The sequence below is a fragment of the Apaloderma vittatum genome, unplaced genomic scaffold (assembly GCF_000703405.1).
Source record: "Apaloderma vittatum isolate BGI_N311 unplaced genomic scaffold, ASM70340v1 scaffold6460, whole genome shotgun sequence".
Taxonomy (NCBI): Eukaryota; Metazoa; Chordata; class Aves; order Trogoniformes; family Trogonidae; genus Apaloderma; species Apaloderma vittatum.
In genome coordinates this window covers 1-20,883 of record NW_009692796.1, presented here as the reverse complement: position 1 = coordinate 20,883, position 20,883 = coordinate 1, and the positions used below count along the sequence as shown (strand labels likewise).

The 20,883-nt window shown below is 45.9% G+C and overlaps 2 protein-coding genes across 2 annotated transcripts in view; one reads left to right on the top strand and one right to left on the bottom strand.

Moving 5' to 3' along the window:
- ENOPH1 (enolase-phosphatase 1) overlaps positions 1-1,612 on the top strand; it is a gene marked incomplete at its 5' end in the record, with an annotated part of 5,736 nt that extends 4,124 nt beyond the window's left edge. Inside the window, 2 exons of the mRNA XM_009868425.1 lie at positions 136-259; positions 1,304-1,612. Coding sequence (XP_009866727.1) covers positions 136-259; positions 1,304-1,443 — 264 coding nt within the window. The remainder of the gene's footprint in view (positions 1-135; positions 260-1,303) is intronic.
- A 2,266-nt stretch (positions 1,613-3,878) lies between these two features.
- TMEM150C (transmembrane protein 150C) lies at positions 3,879-16,338 on the bottom strand. Its single transcript, XM_009868309.1, has 7 exons — positions 16,259-16,338; positions 15,202-15,255; positions 15,041-15,073; positions 14,871-14,938; positions 9,745-9,872; positions 6,179-6,356; positions 3,879-4,150 (listed from the first exon to the last, which is right to left on the bottom strand). Exons 1-7 carry the CDS (start codon positions 16,336-16,338, stop codon positions 3,942-3,944), a joined length of 750 nt encoding a protein of 249 aa, XP_009866611.1. The 3' UTR covers positions 3,879-3,941.
- Positions 16,339-20,883: the final 4,545 nt, after the last annotated feature.

The following is a 20,883-nucleotide window of genomic DNA, read 5'->3' as shown; positions in this document are numbered from 1 at the left end:
CTGCAGGCGTGCCGCCACCCCCCCCGCCATTACTGTGGTAGAAAGGAAAGGGGATATCCTGCTCAAGAATGAAGTTTAGCCCTGCTCTGTAGATGACACTTAGCAACTGCCTTTGCATTTTTCTCTCTCTTTCAGCTCTTTGACGGCCACTTTGATACCAAAATAGGCCCCAAGGTAGAAAGCGAGAGCTACAGAAGGATTGCCGCCACTATTGGGTGTGCCACCAACAACATCCTCTTCTTGACAGATGTCCCTCGAGGTAGGTGGCCTGCCAATCCTGCTGGCCCTTGCCTGTGCAAAGGAGGCAGGTGCTCTTTAAATATGTGCTGCTGAACTTGTCACAAGCACCCCAGAAATGCTGCAGACCATGGTGCTTCAATGGCATTCTGCCAGCTGCTGCCATGCTCCTTCTTTACACATCCAGGCTCTCACACACCAGTGGGATATCTGTGAGCAGCACTACAGTGAGAGAAAATAGGTCAAGTAGAAAACCTGTCCTTGGACCAGGAAGCAAGGAAGGACTGTTAAGCCAAGTGCAGTGTTTGCTGAAGCAGTTGTCATGTCCCATTTACAAACAGGGTCACCAGTTTTCATCACGTGTGCTCAGGGGAACAGATGTCCACTGTGCTGCTACCTGGCACACATGGTGGCCAGTTCTTTGTGCCACTTACCACTAGGTTGTGTTCAGCAGCAGAAAAACATTGCTCCTGATTACCAGGACTTAACCCCTAGAGAGCTAGGCTCAGGAAACTAATTTAATTTTCTGCCTTTGCTGGAAACATCCTTCTGGCAGAAGTGGCACTGGGTTGTGATTTCAGACTAAGCCAGCTTGGTCCCCAGGAGTTAGTTCTTACCTCCTCCCCAGCCCCAGCAGCGGAGGTAGTAGGAACTTGCAGTTACCTCCTTTTCCCTGTATCATCTTCTGTGGCCTCTTGCTGTGCCCAGGGAGCAAAGGAAGCTTGTGAAAAGTGGCAGGGAGTGTTGGACTTGCTAACACCACATCCCAATTTTGTGACAGAAATTGAGCTGCCAGTGTGTACTGCCTGCACAGTGCACTGGACAGCCACCATGTGGGAGAGGGAGGCAGTGACACAGCCCGCTCCAGTCCACTCACATTATGCAGCAGCTACAGTCATCCACAGCAGGTCTGCTGGGAGCTGGTCCCTCTCTACAGCCCTGCAGCGCCATTGCTTTCTCAATCTCAACGTTTAAAAGGACTTCAGTGTTTTGGGGAATCCTCAAGCCCCAAATCAGTAAGATCAGTAAGCACATCTCATCTCCACTCTCCTTGCCTCTATTTTAGAAGCCAACGCAGCTGAGGAAGCAGATACACATGTGGCTGTGGTGACCAGACCAGGCAACGCAGGACTGACAGATGATGAGAAATCATATTACAGCCTCATCTCATCTTTCACTGAACTTTTCCTGCCCTCCTCCACTTAGGGAAAGCGGTGTACACACGAAAGACTGTGTTTTACCTGAATTGTCCCTTGTGTAACATTAGGTAGTTTTGTCCGTAGTCAGAATTTAAAACCAGACCCACATCATGTCTTGGACTCATAACTAGTGCAAGCAGGTATGGATGGAGAGTACGGTGTGAGGTCCCTCATGCAGTAGGATGGAGACCTGCAGCAGCCAGTTGAAGCTGAGAACAGGGTGAGAATCAGCACCCCTAAGCCCAGCCAGCTCAGGGGATGCTTCCTTCAGACTCATCCATTGAAATATGATGCTGAGACATCCCACCATAAGCTCTGTCATGAGGGGATGCGAGCTTCTGCCTGCAGATAAGGTTGTTGGCTAAGTCAAAACTTTCAAAGTCGGGGGGGGGGGGGTTTAGGATGTTCAGAGGAAAATGCCAAATGTGGGCTGTAATACAGTAGCTTTGGGTTGCCACAGCAAATGCTAGCCCTTGCTGCAGGCAAGCTCTTTAGACCAGGAACAAGATAAATTTTGGCTGTATCCACCACAGGTTTAGGTATAAAACAGTACACCTTGCTGGAAGCTGCTGAGAGCAATACAGCCAGCCTGCCAGAATGGACTATATGTACATATAGCTTTAAAAATTAAATTCTAGACCCACCTCACTGTGGCATTGGGATGCTGGGCTATGGGATCCTACAGGCCCAACATCAAAGTCAGTTTGACTGTGTTTCTAAGTGTGTCCCTTAGCACTAACTTGTGGGGCTCCTTGTCAGTAGCCTGTCACATTCATAGCACTGCTCAGCTGTGAGCAAAGCATGAAAAACTGCTCCTGAGGGACACACCCTGCTGTATTTAATGATAATTAAAACCCTGACCTTTTCACTCACCATACCCAAGTTGTGCCAATTTATATCAGATGGTCATGGAGCTTTCCCTAGTGTAGTAAATTAAAATACAATTTTGTTTTCACTGTGTTTACTCTGTCCCTTTATTTAGCCTTCTTGTTTGTCACCAGCACCTAAAGGCAAATACTTTTTTTTAAATCCTGTGAACACTTTGTTTTCCTACTTTCCATTACCTCCCTGACCATCTTATGATTTCAATAGGGGCTTAGTGGGGCTGCTGGACTGAGAGCTTTATATCTAGTAATAGTGGAGGCAGAGGCAGTCTGAAACCTCAGTTCTCTGCTGCTAGTGCTTTCTGCGTGGGTGTCACTTGCTAGTTACTCCTTTCTGCATGGCTGCACTTGAGCTTGCTAAAATATTAGATAGACTGCTAAAATACTCCCTTCCCTTGCTATTCCCTTCTTGAGCTCTGATATACACTTAGAGCCACCCCTCTTGAGGGAGGCTGCTGTGTAAAGAACAAGCAAGAGACGCATTTTGAGAGCTAAACCACATCAATGCCGGCATTGCCCTTCTAAAACTTGGATGGTAACAGGTAAGGCTGTGAGGCAGCTCGGCTGGATGCCTAGGCTGTATAATGATTATGATCCTCCTAGAAAGAGCCTGCTAATTAGTACTGTTAGAATAAGTATATCTGCATGGCTGAATAGTCCCTGGCTTCCTTAAGTGTTAACTTTAATTGTGACATTGTAAATAGCCACCTTTTGGTTTGCATTTGCCATCAGAAAGCTATGCATGGGGTAGGGGACAAAAATAATACTCACTTTTTCCAGAAAAGCACTTTAATGGTCATGTTTCAGCATATATCAGTTGTCATTTAGTTGTACTGAAATGTGCTGTTATAAATACTCTAAGAAATGTACAGAGTTATCACCAAAAACCTGAAGTTCAGTTTGGATTGCATGTAGGAAAAGGAGAGAAAGAAAAAAAAACAACTCACAAACATAATCTCTTTTTTCCTTTTGATAAAATTAAAAAATACAAAATTATAAACTAAAAGTATTAATTCATTTTTTTAAAAAAACTCACAGTGGACTATTTACAGTAAAAGACTCTTAAAAATAAATTGCTATTTTGTGCTCCGTATCTGTCGAGCATGTGTGCCCCTGTAAGATGATTCCCGTCTGCATCTTCTGCAGGCTGTCCCCTCCTGCCCTCACCCAGGAGGAGCTCCCTGGATGGGCTGTTGAGGAGCCCTGCACCTTATGTTGCTGTGCCCTTGAGTCACGCTCAGCATGTCCCTTCAGGAAAGCTTCCCACTAACGACACTGCAACAAGGAGGAGCCCTTCATCAGTCCAACAACCACCCTCCATTGGCTGGACATGCTGCTGAATGTTTTGAACAACAGGAGCATGACAGAGCTGCTCAGAGTCACTAGTAGCACAAATGAACCAGCTTGTGCTCTCTCAGGCTGCTGCTGAGAACGATCCACTTCTCTTTCAGCAGACAGCTATTTTTGTTTGGCTCTTACGGAGACAGACACCTTCAAAGACCCTTTGCCAATAATGATCATGACTGCACAGGAAAACAAACTCATAAAAAAAGTGTAAATGAGGTCATGTTTAACTCATGAGACCACACCTGCCCCTGTACACCCTGCCACAGAGGACAGGTTACACCTGATCTGTCTGGTACTCTGAGGCTTCCGATAAGCTTTCAGAAAAGCTCAGAAAGTTTTCCTGGTACTCTGAGCAAACGATCTCAAATCTGTAGTGCCTGAACTCCACTGCAAATGTGCCAAAGTAGCACAGGAAGCACATGACCAGGCCCCACTGGATCCTGGAAGCATGCATATGAATGTTCTGCGCCATGAGGATGAAATCTGGAAAGAGAAAGTCAAGGAGAACTAGTGGGTGCAAAGACATGAACCAGGATAGGAGAAAGCCAACAGGGAAAACAATAAAATCTTAACAAAGTGAACCCAGCCACCATCAGAAGAGCATGAATGCGGTGCTAGAAATTGAAGGGATGTCAGGCGTCCAACAATGCCCATAAAGCATGTGGGCCCATACCTGCCAGGAGCCTCCCAGCGGGAACTGGGTCAGATCTCTGCACTGCAGGCAATGGGAACACCTTTCTGTCTACACTGTGCAACCATTCCTTTTTGCAAAACCTGGAAGCATCAGCCTACAGAGTATGGCATGTTATACTGAAAGAAAAAAGAACAGTCAGAGCTGGCTGAAAAGAACAGTCAGAACTCTCCTCCAGGCTCATGTACCCACGTGCCTGGACTGTATATTGCCTGGCATCAGGGTCTCACTGCTGTGCCTTGGGTTGCACTGGAATACTCCATAAAAGCAATTCTCAGCTCCCCTAAAGCAGAGGACACCTTTCTGAGCTGGGGACTTGCCCTAGTCCAGTGCACACCTCCTCTAAACCTACTGGCTCCTGTCTCTCAGGATATCCCGTGCACTCCAAGTATGCAGGATTGCACACCTTCATAGGTAGAATAAAAAAAACCAGCCTCTCCCAGGCTTTAACTGCACAAAGCACAAAATCAGGAACTTTTCATCTTGGGCTTAGCGTAAGCAACCATCATTTCATTTCAGCTAACAGAATTCTGTCTGGCTTTAAGAGTCTACTTTCCCTGTAGTGCAAGGGTTATGCGCAAGCTGCGTGGGATGGGGAGCCAGCCCCAAGCCTTTGCAAAGCTAGGGGTGAGCGGGGGAGGGAATGGAACTCCTGCTTCAGCCTGGCCCCTTCCAAAGAGGGCCCAAGGTCTTCAGTGCCAAGCATCCAGCTGGGGAAGGCTGCACTGGGAGCACCCAGCATGTCGGTCTAGGAGCAGCTACACCCTGGCTTACCTGGCTGCTCCTGCTTCCAGCCTGGCAGAAACCTCCAAAGACAGCAGTGCATCAGGAGCCTGGCCCAGCTCCTTGCATGCAGCCTTACACCAGATATACCCTGGGGGAACTATAAGCTTGGGGCAAGGGCAGGAGAAGAGCACCACTCCCACAGCATGTGCACCAAAGTGTGATGCTTAGCTACAATTTTCTCCAAGGAAGCTTAAGATGTGACTGACAGTACATCTTTACACCAACCTATTCCTCTGGACACTGGCTGAAATGTTCAAAACCAGGTAAGTGCCTAAAGAATCATTTTTAAGAACAAGCTGTTCCCTGAAAAGGGGGATTAGCTTATTTCTTATTTCTTGCCATTTATTCTTGCTTATCCCAGCACTAGTGCTGATGCAGCTATGCAGTGAACAGATCTACCCTAAACAAACACCCAGGTACAAGAGTACTGGTGCAAATAGAGGCGCTAGAATGAGGCTGACAGGCACCAAGTTGAGAGGAAACCACATGTACATCCAGTCTGAGTGACCACAGACCCCACACCCCACAGCACGAATTCCCCTTGCAAAGCACCTAGTCTTACCTGAAGTCTACACGATCCAGCAGCTCTCAACTATGATAACTGTCTTAAGAGGCAGAGCTGGATGTAGCACCCTGGAGTATTCCAACAAACACATCAAAATCTTCTCATCTTCATAAACCTGTTGTTCCTTGTTCCTTTGTTCTGAGAATTTTTATCTCAATATTTTGCATAATCTTAAATGCTGCTGTGCAGATAAGCAGTAGTACTATTAAATCACACAGGTTCTACTCAATATTGTTACTAATTTGAATATAACTAAGACATTTTAGAAACATACATGAAGGAATTAAGCCCATCTGTGAAGCAGTGAATCCTGGTAAAACACAAGTAGCAAAATGAGCCAGTCATAGGATCACGCCATGAAGACAAGCTTTGAGATCCTAGCACAGATGTGATAAGAGCCAATGTTTCCTGCTGCAGAGAGTGTTGGACACATGATACCTAGCTTCCAAGAAGAGGGACAAAAGGATACAGAGCACCACACAGAGGGTGATGCTGCCTGACAGGGCAACTCGTAGAATCCCGACTTTCCGTCCCTCATTCTTCAGGTTGATTTTGAGGGTGAGAGCAGACTGGATCCAGCATGCCAAGGTCCCAAAGCCAAAGGTAAGTGACGTACCCACATTGTGGATCTCCTCGTCATTGGAAAGCTAGGAACAAAGAAAATGGTAATTGCCTGGACAGAATAGAAATTATCTGCTAGCTACCTTGGACTGTTGGTGGGGTGGTGATTTGGGTTTGTATGGTGGGGTTTGGGTAGCAGGGGAGGAACTACAGGGGTGGCTCCTGTGAGAAGCTTCTAGAAGCTTCCCTGGCTCCAAGTTGGACTCATCTCTGGCCCAATCGGCAACAGTAGTAGTGCCTCCATGATAACATATTTAAGAAGGGTGGAAAAGAAAGAAACTATGAGAAGAATCTGCAATGAGGAGAGAACTGGGTTGTAAGAGAAACAATTATGCAGACACTGAGGTCAGTGAAGAAGGAATGGGGGAGGTGCGCTGGAGCAGAGATTGCCCTGCAGTACACAGCAAAGGCCATGGTGAGTCAGGCTGACCCCCTGCAGCCCATGGACATTAATGGTGGAGCAGATGCCCAACTGCAGCTCATGAAGGACACCAATGATGGAACAGGTGGCTGTATCTCAAAAAAGCTGTGACTGAGAGAAGCCCACAAAGGACTGTACTCCATGAAAAAGACCTGCACTGGAGCAGTTTTAGAAGAACTGCAGCCCGTAGGAAAGACTCATGTTGGAGAAGTGTGTGGAGGACCGTCTCCCATGGGAAGGACCCTAAACTGGAGCAGGGGAAGAGTGTGAGTCCTCCCCCCGAGGAGGAAGGAGTGGCAGAAACAGTGCATGACTGCAGTACCTGACAGTACCTGACTGCAACCCCCATTTCCAAGTCCCCTGTGCTACTAGGGAGGTACAGGTAGAGAAATCTGGAGCAAAGTTGAGCCTGGGAAGAAGGAAGAGGTGGAGGGAAAGTGTCTTTAAGATCTGGTTTTAATTCTCATTATCCTACTCTAATGTGATTTGTAGAAAATTAAATTTATTTTTCCTTCCCAAGTCAAGTCTGTTTTGCCCGTGCTCATAATTGATAAGTAAGCCGTCCCTGTGCTTTTCTCAACCCATGAGACTTCTTTTGGATTTCCTGCTCCCATCCCACTGTGGGGGGAGAAGCGAGTAAGTGGCCAGGTGGTGCTTTGTTGAGAGTTAAACCGCGATACGTGGGACAGAGAAGAGTGGCTGTGAGACAGTGATGATGCATCACTTCTGGCAGAGGTATAAGGGGTAACATAACTAAGATGAGTTGACAGCTGTCACAGTCAAGCAGGTCTTCTTGGGCCCACAGCCCAAGCACACTGGAAAATGTAGTTGCTTGAGGACTGCCTCCACAGCTCGCTGACAAGAGTCACTGATGCAGAACTCGGAGAAATCCTTCCCTGGCTCGATGTGATGGCCAGGGCAGGTAAGGTCAACCTACTGGAGTCCTGTACAGCTCCCTGCAACGGAAGCAAACTGGGCAACCTTCAGTGCCAGCTGCATGGAGCAGTGCTGCCTGGGGCAGAAGGTAACCAGAGACCTGACACCTCTGTTGAGGGAGCACAAGCCAAAACAGAGACACATGCTCCTGGTTTGGCAAGTTTTTCCTATCAAAAAGCTTGACTACCTGTTCCTTCTCCTGTTTATACTTGACCACTGGGGTCCAAGGAAATACTAACCCAACCTCTCTGGACTGCAAGTGTCTCACGGGGCTCAGTAATTGTGCAATACTGCAAGGCACAAGGACAGCCAGGTTCAACAAGCAAGAATTTGCAAAGAGATCCCTTGAGGCTGCAAATTCATTTAGAAAGCCCAGCATGGACAACACTTAAGACAAATAATTTCCCTTTTCCCTCTGCCTCTGAGACTTTTCTAGAAAAAACAACAGTCTCTAATTTCTCCCTGCAGCCTTAATGCCTCTTCTGTGATTTAACAAATTCTGATCAAATAGAACTCAGTCTACAAGGTTAACAGTCTATTTACCATGCCTCCATTGATCTCTCTCCTATCCTCCCTACCCTGAGGTTTTTACAAGGGTAGGTCCAAATCACAGTACAGGCAAAAATGGGATGGAGGTCCCTTCCCCAAGGTCGCCTGCACTGAAAAAACCTCACAGCCATAACGTCCCTCTAATATACCATATCTTTCCAGAAATATGATTTAATGCCATATACAGCTTACCTGTCAAGCATGGAAAAGCATGGCTAAGGTCTCATTACCACATGATTTCATGGTTTGGCAAAAGATCTAAGCAGGGATAGAGGTAATTAACAAGGAGTGGATAGTTCAGAGTTTATAATGGGGCATGATTCAAAGTATCCACTTCTGAATAACAAGCATTTGCTCTGAGGAGCAAAAAACAGGAAGGAGAGGTTGAAACTGCTTCCTAGTGTCTGCCATGTACTTCTCACACCTAAAAAAGGCTGTTACGAAAGCCTTACAGTTCCTAGCTGGGAAGCTCTCATGAAGAAAAAATACTCCAACTTTTTGCCTTGTGCTGTAGAGTTAGGAAGACCAAGTCCAAAACAGTCAAATTACCTCACACTTCATCTAAAACAAAATACAGACCCACAACTGTAAAGGACGCAAATCTCCTGCACTTGCTCCATAACACAAACACGTATTCACCCTTCACAGAAAAAGCACCTCTTCTGTCTTGTTAGGAAAAACAGCTCCCTGTCTGCAAAACCAGGAAAGAAGCTAGCCTACACTGACCCTTCTTGGTTCCTGCCATTATTGAGGGTCATTACTTGCACCCCGTGAGAGGCAGAGCATCACAGACAGCAAAGCATGGGAGATCCACATGCCACAAACGCCACTGACTCTAATGCCTTGATTTTCACTGCACGCCTAACAGACACACTGATGGCCACAGTGGCCACCCAGCCCTACAGAGCAATGTAGTGGCACTGACAGCTTGTTCATCTGTTTGTATAATGTTGCAGAACAGACTGAGAGTCAGAGGGCCCTCATCCAGGCGCCTGTCATCAGAAGGCATAGCACGCCTCTGCTGTGTCCCTCTCGTGGCCGGTCTGAGAACAAGCAGGACGTAGATCTGGAAAAATGTATGTTTTAAATGGAGGACACTAAACTGTCTGCTAAATCTGTATGGGCAGCTGTGCATCTATTCGCACAGATGCATACATAAAATTCCAGCTCAATCCTTTTTGCCAAGGACCATCTGTGCCAATATCCAGGGCTCAACAGATTCATAGGTTCCCTGCTCTGGCTCTTGGCAAGTCAAGTGTAAGCATGCAGGTGCAAATCCTGCTGGGAATATGTGAAAAATGAATACGGCCCCTCATCTCAGCATTTCACTGGAAGCACATAAAGTAGCAGACATAGGCAGCAGAGCAGGTACAAGGAGTGCTGGTGCACAGCCAGACACATCATCTCTTGAACTCATATCACAGGTAGTTCAAAGACCTAAATAGATCTGCTAGGAAAGCAGGAACCTCACAGCACGGACACAGCAGTCCAAACCTGGAGTGCAGTACCTGAAAGTTGCCGAGTAGGGTCATCCCAAAAGAGGCCAAGCATAATGCCACCAGGCCGCCGACATTCAGCCAAGGGTTTAGCACCTTCGGCTTCAGCTGAATGAAACGCAGGACAGCCACAACAAGCGCTGAGAAGGAAACAGAACATAAGACACATCATTAGGTAGAACATGCCGCTGTAACCACCTGGCTGGGGGCTCACATCCAGAAGGAAGAGCTCACTGAAAGCCAGCTAGCTTAGTGCTTCTGCATGGCCTACTTCTCAGTCATCAGCAATACTAAGCACAGGAAGCTGAGCTCCTACCTTTTCCTTTCCTTGTGATGTTTTGTCTAGGAGCTTGGATGCAAATTTTCTGGGAGAAAGAAGAGCGCCATCCTATTTGGTTGTGAAGGTCCCAGCACCCAGTCTATCACTTACACACCACGCATTCACATTGCTGCAGCTGGGTTTGCATCAGGTTTCACTCCACTCACGAGCACTAAGCTCTCTTGGGGGAGGTACGTCAACCCCCATCTGTATTAGAAAAATGTATGAATGGCACATGCGTATTTCTGTATGTTTTACCATAATGCCCACTGCCTCTTCTATGAAATGAGCTGCTGGTGCCACAAACATAAGCCAAAATACTGAACTAATTTTCTGTGAAGACTGGAAGACCAGTCCTTCCAAGCTTACAATTAGCTCAGGCACTATGATATAGCAGGCAATATGATATATCATATTATATGACATAACATCAGAAGATATTCATTTTGTATATTCTTACTCTCCCTAGTGAATGCTGCATGGAACAACACAGAGAGACACGCAATCAGCTGTCCTTTAGAAGGGATTCAAACCAGACCACTAAAAGGCTATTTAGTTTAAAAGGGAAGTTTGCTGTTTGCTGCCAAACTTCATCTTATGCTTATGCTCAACTGATAGCATGCAGGTCACATTGTTCTAAATTATCTGCATTACCAAATTAGACCTATGTTTTCCACAAAAAACCCTGGTACAGTACCAAAACGATGGTTTAGAAAAAAAAAGGGCACTGTAAGTGAAAAAATACCCACTTTTATCCAAACTGCAAAAGATGTTCGAATTCACTCTCTCACAATTTGCTCTGTTAAAACAATTCAAATCCTTGAAAACAAGAAAACTTTGTTCCCCCGAAAAAGAGAACTTCTGGTTTTCAACCCCAGATAGTTGCTTGGGACAGCCACCCTGTGACTACTGTGCTCACATGTATGAACTTTTTAATTTCTACAGGATAGGATCCTGAAATTATGTGATCTTTTCCTAAAACACTGATGGTAACTGCAAAACGAAATTAAAAGGTCACTTTACAGTACTACCTGTGAAACGATGGCATTTTCAACATTCAGTAATGCCTATGTTTCTAGGAGGTTTCTGTAGTTTTCCTTTCCTGTAACAAGGGCTTTGATACAACTAAGATGAGCAGAAGTACAAGCCAAGAGCAGCTCTCAGAAGCAGCCAATACAGCAGAGGAAAGCTTGGCTTTACCGATGAAGCAGAGATATGATAGGATAGAGTAATTTCAGTTGGAAGGGACCTACAGCAATCGTCTAGTCCAACTGCTTGACCAATTCAGGGCTGACCAAGTTGAAGTACATTACTAAGGGCATTGTCCAGATACCTCTTAAACACTGACAGGCTTAAGGAATCAACTACCTCTCTAGGAAGCCTGTTCCAATGTTTGACCACTCTCCCAGAAAAGAAATACTTCCTAATGCCTAGTCAAAACCATCCCTGTTCCAATGTTTGACCACTCTCCCAGTAAAGAAATACTTCCTAATGTCTAGTCAAAACCACCCCTGACACAGCTCTGAACCATTCCCACATGTCCTATCACTGGATACCATGGAGAAGAAATCAGCACCTCCCTCTCCACTTCCCCTCCTCAGGAAGTTGTAAAAAGCAAAAAGGTTGCCCCTCAGCCTCATTTTCTCCAAACTAGACAAACCCAAAGTCCATAGCTGCTCCTCAAAGGACACTCCTTCCAGCCCTTTCACCAACTTTGTTGCCATCTTCTGGATGCACTCGAGCACCTTAACATCCTTCTTAAATTGTGGAGACCAGAACTGCACACACTACTCAAGGTGAGGCCACATCAATGCTGAAGACAGTGGGATAATCACCTCTTTTGACCACCTGGTTATACTGTATTTGATGCACCTCAGGATGCAGTTCACCTTCTTAGCTATTAGTCAGATGACAGTTTTCAACAAGTATCAGTCCAATGATTTCTTTAGACCTCCTTTTGCTATTGACACAATTTTTTTAAAGGATGTTAATCCTTAAAGATCAGTATGTTTTTAAGCCTTTCTTGTTGTCTAACACAACACTGGCCAGTTTCAACTCTAGCTGAGCTTTGGCCTTTCATCTTGTGGTCAATGGTGCAATGTCTACATGGAGACCAGTGTCAAGCGGTGTTCCTCAGGGGTCTGTTCTGGGTCCAGTGCTGTTCAACATCTTTGTCAGCGACATGGATGACGGCATTGAGCGCACCCTCAATAAGTCTGCTGACGACACCAAGCTGTGTGATGTCGTGGACTCACTTGAGGGAAGAGATGCCATCCAGAGGGACCTTGATAGGCTTGAGAAATGGGCCAGTGCAAACTGCATGAGCTTCAACAAGTCAAAATGCAAGGTCCTGCACCTGGGCCGGGCTAATCCCAGGCACAAACACAAACTGGGCACAGAGTAGGTTAAGAGTAGCCCTGAAGGGAAGGATTTAGGGGTGTTGATAGATGAGAAGGTCAAAATGAGCCGGCAGTGCGCTCATGCAGCCCGCAAGGCCAACCGCATCCTCGGATGTATCAAGAGAAGCAGGGTCAGCAGATCATCAAGAGAGGTGATTCTCCCCCTATACTCTGCTCTTGTGAGACCCCACCTCGAATACTGCGTCCAGTTTTGGTGCCGCCACCATAAGAGGGACGTGGATCTGTTGGAGCATGTTCAGAGGAGGGCCACAAGGATGATCCAGGGGCTGGAGCACCTCTGCTATGAGGACAGGCTGCGGGAGCTGAGACTGTTCAGTCTGGAAAAGAGAAGACTTCGGGGGGACCTAATAGCTGCCTTCCAATACCTGAAGGGAACCTACAGGAAGGCTGGGGAGGGACTTTTTACAAGAGTGTCCACCAACAGGACAAGGGGAAATGGGTTTAAGTTGAAGGAGAATAGACTTAGATTACACCTTAGGAAGAAATTCTTCAGTACGAGGGCAGCAAGATTTTGGAATAAATTACCCAGAGACGTTGTGGCTGCCCCCTCCCTGGAGGTGTTAAAGGCCAAGTTGGATGGAGCCTTGAGTAGCCTGATCTAGTTGAGAGGCGTCCCTGCCCATGACAGGGAGGTTGGGCTAGATGATCTCTAAGGTCTCTTCCAGTCTATGCCATTCTATGATTCTATGTCTTCTTCCCATACCTACTATCCACATAATCTCCCTGCAAAGCCTGACCTTGCTTCCAGAGATTGTACAACTTCTTTTTCCTCCTGACCTCCACAAGGAGTACCCTGTGCAGCCAAGCTGGCCTTGTGCCCTACTTGCTTGAATTATGACACAGTGGAATAGCCTGCTCCTGTGCTTTTAAAAGAGGGTTCTTAAAAACTGAACAGCACTCATGGATGCTAAGGCCTTCAAAAGCAGATTCTTAGGGTACTCTGCTAAGTAACTCCCTGAATAGCTTCAGGTTTGCTATCTTGAAATCCAAGGTAGCAACTCTGCTGTCCTTTTTTTTCATTACACCACAAATTTTAAACTCAATGATTTCATGAGAAAGTACACAGTACAGCTTAGCTTCAAAAAGCTGTATATCTTTTGTTTGCCTGCTCTTCTTCACACAAGCTGCTCCCCTCACACTCACATGACTGCTATCCTCAGGTCCACCCAGATCACACAGCGAGTGAGCATCAAGACAATTCCTGCCCTTCTATAAAGCTCTTGGAATTGGTGCAGGTCTACAGAAGCTGCTTGAACAGAGTGGTCTGCAGAAATGGGGCCTTAACTGGAAGCAGGTGAAAAGGCATGTGTGTATTCACTACTATCAAACAGCCATATTAACATAAAAAGTAGCATACTGTGTTACGTTAAGTGTTTTGAGAGTTAAAATTTTAAATTATATAATCGAATCACATTGCAGTGGGTATCAGGCATATAAATAAAAATGTATGCAAGACTCTGCCTGGGCACAAACTGGAGACAGAACAATTTCTACTAACTGAGACTCTCGCTCAATATGTAAAATAAGATCTAAACTTGAAAGAAAGCCTTACACAGGAATAAAATAAAAAGGATCATAGAATGGTTTGAGTTGGAAGTGATGTCAGAGATCATCTAGTTCCAAGCCCTGAGCCATGGGCAGGGATACCTCACATTAGATCAGGTTGTTCAAAGCCTTATCCAAGCTCACCTTGAACACTTCCAGGGACAAGGCATCCGCTACTTCCCTGGGCAACTTGTTCCAGTGTCTCACCACTCTCACAGCAGAGAGCTTTTTCTTAATGTCTAATCTAAATCTACCCCGCTTGACTTTAAAACCATTGCCCCTCGTCCTGTCATTACACACTCGTGTAAGCAGTCCTTCTCCAGCTTTCCTGTAGCCCCCTTCAGGTACCGGAAGGCCACTATAAGGTCTCCTTGGAGCTTTCTCTTCTCCAGGCTGAACAGCCCCAACTCGCTCAGCCTGTCCTCATAGGAAAAGTGTTTGAGCCCTCTGATCATCTTTGTTGTCCTTCTCTGGGAGGGGACTTCAATACAGATGATATTTTGCATGATCAGTTGCTGCACTTGCCAATATTTCCACATAATTATCTCACATTCCCAGCATATAACAAAAACCCACCATACAATGAAAATCAGTCACACAGATTCAAGGTTGAGACAACTAAAAACATAAGAATAAGCCAGAAACCAGTAAAGTTCAAATGCATTCAACTTCATTCTGTCTTTCTACAAACAAAGACAAAATAATATTGTCTTAATCAGTAGTAATCACAGTTTAAATGATTTAAAAATATCAGATTCAAGAACAATATGTATTGCTGGGATATTGCTTATGCTTCAGTGGCTTCTTAAAACAAATTATAATAGAGAAATAAACATTTCCCTTGTGGTTCCTACCTAGAAATGCTGCCATGTTCATGACTTGGCTAAATACGCAGCTTGCGGGAGGTGAGTCACCTGCAATACTTGGAAAATATAAAGTATATCATTTCAACTCTAATATGGCAAAGACCCATAAATAACAATCATTAATCAGAAGAGTAATTGGGAGGAAATTGTTCATTTACCTTATATAAGGTGGTCTTTTGGAACCAGGAGAACTTCTGGAACTAGGAGACATAAATGCATAGGAAGAAAGATTTGAGATTTTCTTTCCCATTTAGTTTTCACTGGTTTATTGTTTTAAAGAAACAGGTGAGTGCACATAAACCACACAATTAGCTCTTACCTATCTGGTACATTTAGCGGGAGAATTTTGTTATCTTCCACTGCTATAAAGTAGCTGTCAAAAAAAGAAAAAAAAATCCAGATATCACTCAAACAACACATTAAGGTTCTCAAAGCCCACTGGAGGCAGCCTGAGTTTCTCTCTGCTCAAGCACACAGTGTTGCTCACTTCCTGGACAATGTGCCTTCCTATGTGTTGCACCCGTTTTGCATGGTCAGGCAGACAAATACAGTCACTGAACTGAGCTGCCTTCAGAATAATCAGCCAGGGGAATTTTTTTAGTTTTTAATCTGCATCATTTGATTAATCTGGTTTACCATGGTCCCCCCCTCTGCAAAAGCTGCCTTAATACAAACAGAGAGAATGGAAGAAGAATATCAAGCAATAAGGGTCAAATAAATGGCGTAAGCTACTCTTGTTGCTAAAAAAAAAAATATCCGCAGATCATGGCTAAAGCCATATCCGACAATATAACTGCTTTTCAGGCTGAGCACAGCTGCTGATCTCACATTTACTGCTCCCAAACTCATGCTGCAGCCATCTGCCTGCATGCTCAGAGAGAGCCCAGCTCAGGGAAATCCATGTCTCGTGTGCATTTTTGGTAAGAAGTGTCAGTGAGAAAGCAAGGTGTCAGCATTAAGCCTCTGGCAGTTGTTAGTGTGGTGCTGGATGCTACAGATTTTGAATTTGCACCTTAATGCAGAGAGCTCCAAGAGCTCTGCTAAATCATTCAAAAAAAATTTGATGAAAGAAAATTTTTGCGTTTTTATTTGTCTCTTTTCAGGCAGCTCCCAGTAACATGTACCAGGAAGAAGGCAAGCTCAGAAACTTGGTTTGAGGAGCACAGAAACTCAGGGATAAAATTGTGATCCTCCAAACCATAAACTGGCACAGACTGGCCCCTGACCCCATCATGTGTGTTCTCAGCCCCAGAGTAATGCAAGGACAGAGCAACCCCAAAAGACTCTCCATACTGAGATGCAGCTCACACAACAGGGGCACTTCGACTGTCCCAGCCTAACCTGTTCTCCCAAATAAACAGCAGGAAATAACTTACACTATCCATAATCCAGCTGATGTAAACAGGGTAAACACAAGAGGTAAAAACATCCACATGCTGCATTTCTTCCCATCCATACCTGCTAGAAACAAAGAACAAAGTAAAAAAAAAAGAAAGGAGAGAGATACCCACCTGCCTCGATTTCCTTCTTTTGAAAGAGGGAAGAGCATCCATATAACAGGTGGTGAATCATCCCAAGATAGAGCTCCTAATAGTCAGGCAGCAGGTGCTGCAAGCCTTTCATTACTGTCATTACTGGCATAAGGGGTTAAGGTGCTGCACATGTGTAGCATCATCTGCATTGTGCATAAAAACCAAGGCATAAAGAGCCTGGAATTGTGGAGGGGGAGACTTCTTAGACATCTACAGAATTTGAGTGGATTGTAAAGTATTTTTCTTAAGCATTGCACAAAGGCGACACTGCAAGACCTACAGCCCTAATTCCGTGTTACTTCCCATAGGAACAAGGCAAGTCAGACTCCCTTCCAGTGTCGTTACCAATTCCACACATGCTGCTTCAGCAAAGCCTGCAGCATGAAGGGAGAAGAATGCATATGCAGCCTCTTCATCTCATGTCTCCTCATCACCTCCACAAAGCATGAAACCAGCTCCCATTCTGGCCATGGCAATCAGCTAAAAATAGCATTCAGTCGCATCCACGGCAGAGCACAGCACCCAGAGTACTGTCAGGATGAGGCGTTACAAACAGGATCAGCTCTCGACGTGTAGGCCCTGTGAAATCCTGCACAGGGCATAAGGATACTGCTTCTGCCTGAGGAAGCATTTGTCCTCCACACAAGTTCACACTGCATAAGCATCTAAGATGCTGGGGCTGTTCCTGTGATGTGCAATTCAGAAATACTGCTATGTTGCTGTGCTGTAGACTCAGAGAATCCTATGTCTCTCTGTGAGTTCCCTGACAACAGACCAGAGATTTCCTTGTGCTCTGCCCTCCTCCACATACATACTTCCAGGCACTAGCACAGCCAACATACACAGAGACAAAACAATGCAACGCTCACAGTTCCAGCATCTGCTTTACTTTCACCAGTGCAGCAACACTTGTGCCCGACACTGCCTCCTCCTCCCATCCGTAGCCTGCTGCAGGGCAGGCATTTCCCGTGGTCACCTAGTTTCCCCTAGCACAGAGAGGAACCCTGGGGCATCAGGGCAGCTTGCACCTCACGGCCTTTTACTAGAGCCTGCTTGTATTTGGAGCGCAGTTACCTCATCCAGGTGCCTTAAAGCAATGCCTTTTCCCTTTGCTCTAGAGAAGACAGCGGCCATGTCTTTGTCCTCCTTTCAGTTTCTGGCCTTCCTTACATCTGCAACACAGGGGCCATGGTGTCTCTGGGCTGCTGCCCTGTTCTTTTCTAACTGTGAGGACCCACAGAAGAGAGTAAGCACCCTGACCCCACTCAGCTCAGCACTCCCACAAAACAGCCTCAAGTTGCAAAGGCAACTCTGGCCCAACCACATTCAGAGCCCCAGCCACCGTCTCCCACTCTGCCTCACAGCTGCAGAGGCTGAAGGAGTAGAGGTGAGGCTCCCCGTACCCTGCAGAAGGTATGGCAGCCTCACTGCTTGCCCCTACAGGTCAGCTGTCCTGTCTTCCCTGCACATTGCCTGGCAGGGGTACCAAACAACACCCTTGCAGTACCCTGAGTCACATCACACTTGCACAAAACCATGAGACCACAATTTGGCACTGTATGTATAGATAGCCTAAAGTCAGGCTGAACTGCAAACCTGAAGAAGCAATCAGACAAGATCTCCTCTATGACCTGGAAGCAGAGACAACTGCAGAAAAAGGGAGCATGAAACAATGCAAGTATGAAGTATGTAATTTTAGAAGGCAGTCAGCTCCAGCACTTAATAGATCTTTAGCATGGTGTATCAGATGAAATTATCAATGAAGGTGGACTAGATTTCCCCACCTCTCCTCCCCCACAGGAGACATAAAGCATTTCACAGGTCTGTTCCCTGTACAGCTCCTGCTGTAGTGGTTGCAATTAAATAATTGTAAAGTACTGCCCTTGACTTTTCCTCCCACAGCCCATTAACATGCAGCAGCATCCCTTAGCTGATGTTTGCCGTTGCTCTGGTACTGGGAGACTCGTATTGGCAACATCAAGGACTGCTTCCAGGTCACAGCTGCGTCATCTGTGGCAGGGCCACATCCCTGCCAGACCCTGGCAACACAGTGCCCAAATGTCGGTGCCCTGCACAAGGAAGCCATAGCTGTAGCCAGGTTTCTCGCTCCTGTCTTGGACAAAGGGAAGCAGGCAAGTAATGTCACCTCCTGCTACAGCCCGTGTTTCCTCTGCAAGGTAATTACTGCTAACACAGTGCGCTCCTCTTTTCTCTGGTGGTGGCTGGACCACCACTCAAGGTAATACAGTTCTTTCAGGTCAGGGGATGGCAGATCTAATTATTTACTCCTCCACTTTGGAAAGGTACAACGGATTCATTTATGCAATAAAACCAAATAGTAGCCATGACATTTGTCTTCGTTAACAGATTTTTCACAGCTTCTCCACCTTCCAGCATGCCTCCCAGTCAAGAAACAGCAGCTTCTGCAAACTATTTCAGCATTGTTTGCGTGTGCAGACAGAGGTGGCATGAGGCTTTTCCCCCCGGCAGAGCATCATCGGGGGGCACCTGCATAGGGACTCTCTGCCAGGATGAGGTGGGAAAATGCAAAAATGCTGTCCAGACAACCACCACTCTGTGCTGAGCTCTGCATTGGAGCAGGAACAGGGCTGGTGCCCAGCCACATCAAAATCAGTGCAACACAGCTACAGATTCACTCCCTTGGAAAACAGCCATGCAGAGTCCCCTTCCATTGACCAGTAGCACAAAATGACATCCAAAATCACTGCATATTAAATGAATGACTAGTGCAGAGCACATTTATTTCAGCTGGTTAAAAAGACACACCTAGAGAACATATTTCTACGTTCTCTAGGAAAGCAATTGCTGGACCATCAGCGTTGCTGGCTCCTGCCAGTCCACACAGGAGGAACAAGTCACTCAAGTCTGATGGATGAAACACCGAAAGCAAGAAAGAAAGGTCCCTTTTCCCTAGGTCCACAAACGACAATACCTTTTAAAGCTGTCCATTGGCACATCCCACACATGCCTGAAGGTGTTTCAACATCCCCATGTGGGCAGAGTATGGTTTAAAACCAGGACTCAGCTCTCGCGCATTTCTCATTTACTCTCTGCTGTGTTATCTGGGTGCTAGGAACAAAATTACATGTAACCTCACTTCCTTCCAGAGAAGAAACCCCACACATGTGCCAAACCTGCCTAGCTTTGCACTAGTGTTCAGCAGATATCATTCTCAATAGTTGCCTTTGGGATAACCTTCAGGCCTTCAGGGATAGCCCCAAGGTTCATGTCTTCAAGCTCTGTGCCTGCTAAGACCAGCACCTATAACAGCAGCCAGGAACAAGAGAACAAGGAACCCAAATGACAGTCTCCACTGCAGCATCACAGCAATGTAGCCAAAATAAAGTGCCAAGAGCAACAGGAAAAGTAACCTAAATTCTCCATGGGAAATGTAGAAACAGTTTCTTTGACAGCTAATTGCTCCACAGATGACATAACGCCAACTTTCCTCTCCACAGCTCTAGAACATGGCATTGCTGCCATGAGCTGTGATGCCAAATATGACCAAGTCAACTCCAGCTAGCTAAAACAGCCATCTTCCACCCGTATGTTCCCAAATAAACACACTGTGCCCAGGAGGCAGTTGCTAATTGCACACATCTGTTTGTCATCCATTTTTAAGGTTTGCACAGGAAGACTTTCAGTGACAGAAAGCCCTCATGGTGCAATGGATTCACAAGTCTAATAAAAACCTGTTTTCAGCTTTGCAGCTGACCCCACCCAGAGTGTCAGCCTACCTTTCCAAAAGCACTTGCTGCGGTTTTCCAGTCCCTCTTAACTAATGGTCTTACATCAGCATTGCAAAAACCACATTGATACGAACTCCAGCTGCCAGCTATCATGGGACAGGGTGTGGAGCTGCAAGAGGCTTCGCATTAGCAGTGCCAGAGAGTGTCTCTTGAGATTCCCCTCCATACAGGCTTATTCCCTTATCTCTGTTCCCGTTTTTATGTCTAAATTCACTCAGACTGTCAGCTGTTTGCTCTGCTTTTATTACCGTGGCCCCACTACACCCCCTCAATCAATTAGGCTCCGATTCCTCTAATGTATATATTTCAAATACAGCAGGCAGCTCACAAGGTGCGTTTAATATGGACGCTCAAGGTTCATTTAATACGCTCAAGGTTCATTTAATATGGACATCTTGATTTCATTTGCCAAGCAAAGTTACAGGCTTTCCCTGAAGTTGCTTTTGCCAGAGAACAAAAATGTAAGGAAGGACAAAATTACCATGTTAACAGAGTCCTACATCTTTTTTAAGACTAGAGTATGCAGATATATTTCAAGGGCTCACATGCAAGTTGCATAATAAGCCAGAGCAATGCTCCTGCATTTCAAAGTGCTGGGTCACTGAGTCGTTTGAGAGAATAGGTGCAGAGCCCTGGGAGAAGGAGGAAGCTGTTCAAAACATAAGGCAAGTCACAGAATCACACAGAATCACAGAATGT